Source organism: Physeter macrocephalus, chromosome 14 (assembly GCF_002837175.3).
Source record: "Physeter macrocephalus isolate SW-GA chromosome 14, ASM283717v5, whole genome shotgun sequence".
Lineage (NCBI taxonomy): Eukaryota > Metazoa > Chordata > Mammalia > Artiodactyla > Physeteridae > Physeter > Physeter macrocephalus.
In genome coordinates, this window is record NC_041227.1 from 68,012,122 (window position 1) to 68,016,767 (window position 4,646).

At 41.3% G+C, this 4,646-nt stretch overlaps 1 protein-coding gene across 1 annotated transcript; it reads right to left on the bottom strand.

Moving 5' to 3' along the window:
* Window positions 1-3,219: 3,219 nt before the first annotated feature.
* On the bottom strand, window positions 3,220-4,215 carry LOC112065309 (olfactory receptor-like protein OLF4). Its single transcript, XM_024125461.2, is given in 3 exon segments — window positions 3,220-3,766; window positions 3,768-4,110; window positions 4,113-4,215. Coding segments are annotated over 3 exon segments (963 nt in total). The 5' UTR covers window positions 4,186-4,215.
* Between the last annotated feature and the right edge of the window lie 431 nt (window positions 4,216-4,646).

Genomic DNA, 4,646 nt, shown 5'->3' on the forward strand with positions numbered 1-4,646 from the left:
GGAGAAAGCCCGTGCACAGCAATGAAGACCCAACGCAGCCAATAAATAAATAAATTTTTAAAAATAAATAAATAAACAAATTTATTTAAAAAAAAAAAAAGCAACCTGAAATGAGCAGAGGGTCTACAACCACAAACTGGTTGGAAGGAGCACACAGGTACACGTCCATTTGACAGGGTCTCAGTTGGGAGTCTCGCCAATTCTTGCTGATCACCCAATACCTGCTCAGTTTCCTCTTCAGGTTGAAACTAAAAAGGTAGACTTGAAGATGCCCGTGATGTCTTTGTTATCCAAACACCCAACTTCAGGAAGGAGGACACCTGGAGTCAACTTAATTGAGGGAATCTGCTTAGTTATTAAAATAAATATTTACACTGAGAATGCGGTTAATTTAGTAGCTTTCTTCACATTTTTAAAAGAGCCGCAGAGGTTCCATTCATGTTTTAAGGAACTGAGTTTGTAAAGGTCCTGTCTCCATTTCATAGAAAATAGATTACAGGCAATTACTCGTCACAATAGCCGTTTGGAAGATTATTCCATTGCTTTTGTTTTGTTTTGTTTTGTTTTGCTGCTCCGAGCGGCTTGCAGGATCTTAGTCCTCAACCAGGGATGGAACTCTCATCCCTGCAGTGGAAGCCCGGAGTCCTCACCACTGAACCGCCAGGGAATTCCTTCCATTGCCTTTTTTTTTTTTTTTTTTTTTTGCGGTACGCGGGCCTCTCACTGTTGTGGCCTCTCCCGTTGCGGAGCACAGGCTCCGGACGCGCAGGCTCAGCGGCCATGGCTCACGGGCCCAGCCGCTCCCGCGGCATGTGGGACCTTCCCAGACCGGGGCACGAACCCGTGTCTCCTGCATTGGCAGGCGGATTCTCAACCACTGCGCCACCAGGGAAGCCCCCCTCCATTACTTTTGCACTGGCCAAGCACTGGTTGGGTTGGCATCTGCAATGGTAGCCAAATAAATGAGATTTCTGTGTAACACATGCTGGTACTGGAACGCACTCATTCACACGGCCTTTGTTCTGATATTCCACGATACAGTGGATCAGCTGGTCACTCTCCTCCAGGAGTGGATCATCTCCTGATTGACTTCCGCTTTGCCTCTCAGCCAGTCCAGTACAAGGCCACCGACATCCCAGGAAGCCAGATTGGAACCTGGCCTCAGGCCCTGCAGACCCCCGCACACCTAGACTAGAGCCGGCCGGCCTAAAAACTCATTTTCTTGTAAACAAGATTAACCTCAAATAGAAATAAAAGAAGTTCCTTGCGGCATGCAGACTTCTTAGTTGCGGCATGAGGACTCTTAGTTGCGTCACAAAGATCCCGTGTGCCGCAATTAAGACCCCATGCAGCCAAAATAAATAAATAAGTTAATTAATTAAAAAAGACAGAAATGAACTGGGTTTGAGACACAGCAGTATTACAGTAACGCAGAGATCCATGAACGAGCCTTAGAAACACAATGTAGAGACTGGCAGCTAATTACAGACTCATGAGGAGCCCATAGAGCTCAAAACGACTCCCCACCATACCATCCCATTCAATATTAAAAACATTATGTTAAACAATTTTATTTTTGCATAGCTAGTTATGCAGCAATAGCTAAATCTACGATCATCAAAATGAACTTGAGGGCAATCGCAACAATCTACTGCTTCTTATCTTTGTCTTTTGTTCTGAGAAGTTTGAGGGACAGAATTTCTGATTACTTTGTTATTCAAGTTTGTATACGATAAGTGTATTAAAAAGGACTACATTGATATTTCTTTCCAGGCACCCAGGAGAGTTTACAAGAACGTGCATGTTTGTGAAGAAAAACTTCTGACCCTGAATCATATGACTAAGCAGAATTCAAGTTCTCTTATGAATTAGTCTTGATCATAAAAACTGAAGAAATTCCTTTCTATATGAGATATATAGTGGATGATACTGTTCATTCACTGTCTCTTTAGTGTTTATGACAAAATTTAGAAATGAATGAGATATTTTAATTCAAACAATGAAAAAGTCATATTTTTAGCATCACTGTAAGTTTTCAAGCAGAAACCATTAGGTAATCAGTGAGAAAACATAAAACATGCTAACTAATTCATTGCAATGAATAAATCCCCTTACACCTTGACATTAGTATTGCATACTTCAGTGAGTGGATGTACAGCTTGAAAATACATTTAATGCATAGAAATACAAAGCGTAATTAAAATTTTGCTTCATCATATTTAATGTTATCTCTGACTCTAAGACCATATTAAGTCAAACTATTTATTCAAATTTCTATTTCTGTGTAGACACCACTAGAAGAAATGTATTTGATAATCAGTTATTTCAGTGACAATGGTAGGCAATGTGGACTAGAGCCTGAAAAAGAGTACAGGACCTTAATAAGGAGAATAAAAACCAATGACAAGGGTTTCCCTGGTGGCGCAGTGGTTAAGAATCTGCCTGCCAATGCAGGGGACACGGGTTCGAGCCCTGGTCTGGGAAGATCCCACGTGCCGCGGAGCAACTAAGCCCGTGAGCCACAACTACTGAGCCTGCGCGTCTGGAGCCTGTGCTCCGCAACGGGAGAGGCCGCGACAGTGAGAGGCCCGCGCACCGCGATGAAGAGTGGCCCCCGCTCGCCACAACTGGAGAAACCCCTCGCACAGAAACGAAGACCCAACACAGCCCAAAATAAATAAGTAAATTTATTAAAAAAAAAAAAACAATGACAAAAAACTAGTATGTTAAAATCTACATTATCAAGAAGACCAGTTAAGGTAGTTATATACAGAGGAATGACAGACACAAAAAGTGAAAAACTGTGGTCTCAGATAAAATTATGGAAATAGCATAGTTGCCAAATCTAGCTTTTTCCATTGGAGTGGCAAAACTCATTACTATTCTTCTAGTAAAACTAAAGACATATTACATGGGGTAATATTTGTCATTTGAGAAGAAATTATTCTTAAGAAATCTAAGCAATTCCATGAGATAAATGAAAATTTCTAATTTTTAAAATATCTGTGGTTGGGAATAAATTAGGAAAAACAGAAAGAAAATGAAGGGGAAACTGTTGGATATCAGAGAGAGAATAAAGCTTAAGAAAGTAAATGACTAAATTGTTCATAGAAGTTGAAAAAATAAAAATTCCAGGAAATAAATACAAAGAGCGAGTTCTACTTCCACAGTCTGACTGAAGAATTACAACTTCTGACACTGAGACTTTGAGCCCAGAAATCATGGGCAATTTTTCAGCCCTATGACCATTGGCCCTTTTATAGCTGCCATCCCAAAGAATCTTTTCAGAGCCCCCTTTATGTCTTTATTCCTCAGACTGTAGATGAAGGGGTTTAGCATGGGTGTGACCACCGCGTACATCACTGAAGCTTTTGCGCTAGAGTGTGATCTGTGGGTAGCAGCTGAGCTAAGGTACACTCCTAGGCTTGTACAAAAAAACAAAGAGACAACAGAGAGGTGAGACACACGGGTGGAGAATGCTGCATATTTCCCCTGAGCTGATGAGATTCCACGTACGGAGGAAACTATCTTAGAGTATGAGAAAAGGATAGCAGCAAGGGTACCAACAGCCAGCAGCACGGCTGCAAAATACACCACCATGTTATTAAGAAAGGTGTCACAACAGGCAAGTTGGACCATCTGATTGAGTTCACAGGAAAAGTGGGGGATTTCCATGTCTGTACAGAAGGACAGTTGCAACACCATTAAGCTTTGTAACAATGAATGCAAGACACTTACACTCCAGGTCACCAGAAGCAGCAGTCCAGAGTCGGGAATTCATGATAACCATGTAATGCAGGGGGTGACAGACGGCCACAAACCTGTCATAGGCCATCGCAGTCAGAAGATAGATGTCCAGCCCTGAAAAGAATAGGAAAAAGTGCATCTGGATGATGCAACCTGTATAGGTTATGACTTTTCTCTGTGTCTGGATGTTCACCAGCATCTTTGGGACAGTAGTAGTGGTGAAACAGAGGTCTACAAAGGACAGGTCGGAGAGGAAGAAGCACATGGGTGTGTGGAGGTGTGAGTCATAGATGGCGGCCAGGATGATGAGCAGATTTCCAAACACAGTGATCAGGTATATGGAGAGGAAAAGCACAAATATGAGGGTCTTAGATTTGGTTCCTCTGAAAATCCCAGAAGAATAAATTCTGAAACTCCTGTAAGGTTCCATGGTTCCATGTGGTGAAGGTGACTGACAGAGAAGAGGAAAATAACATGACTCATTTTCACATAACTGGCATTACTCACTGGGTTGAAATGTCACAATATATATTTGCAGTCAATATATTAATTAATTGAAATTAATTTCAGTATTTTGTGTGTGGATTTGTCTTCTTTAGAGGATCCTCCATTTCATCACTGATTAGGAATTTTTGTCACATCTCAGCATTTTCCCCAAGAAGTCATGCATTCTATTGTTTTATTGAGGATATCTTTCATGCACTTGAGGAGTATGTATTGAGTGTCGCCCATGTTCCAGGCACTATCTAGTCAATAAGTATACGGTGCTAAAAAAACCAAAGCTCCTGCAATCCAATAATGGGGAAAGAATATAAGCAAATAAAATACTTTATCATCTGTCAGATAGTGACAGGTACCATGAAGAAAATGAAAGTGTGTATAAGGGACAGAGTGAAGAG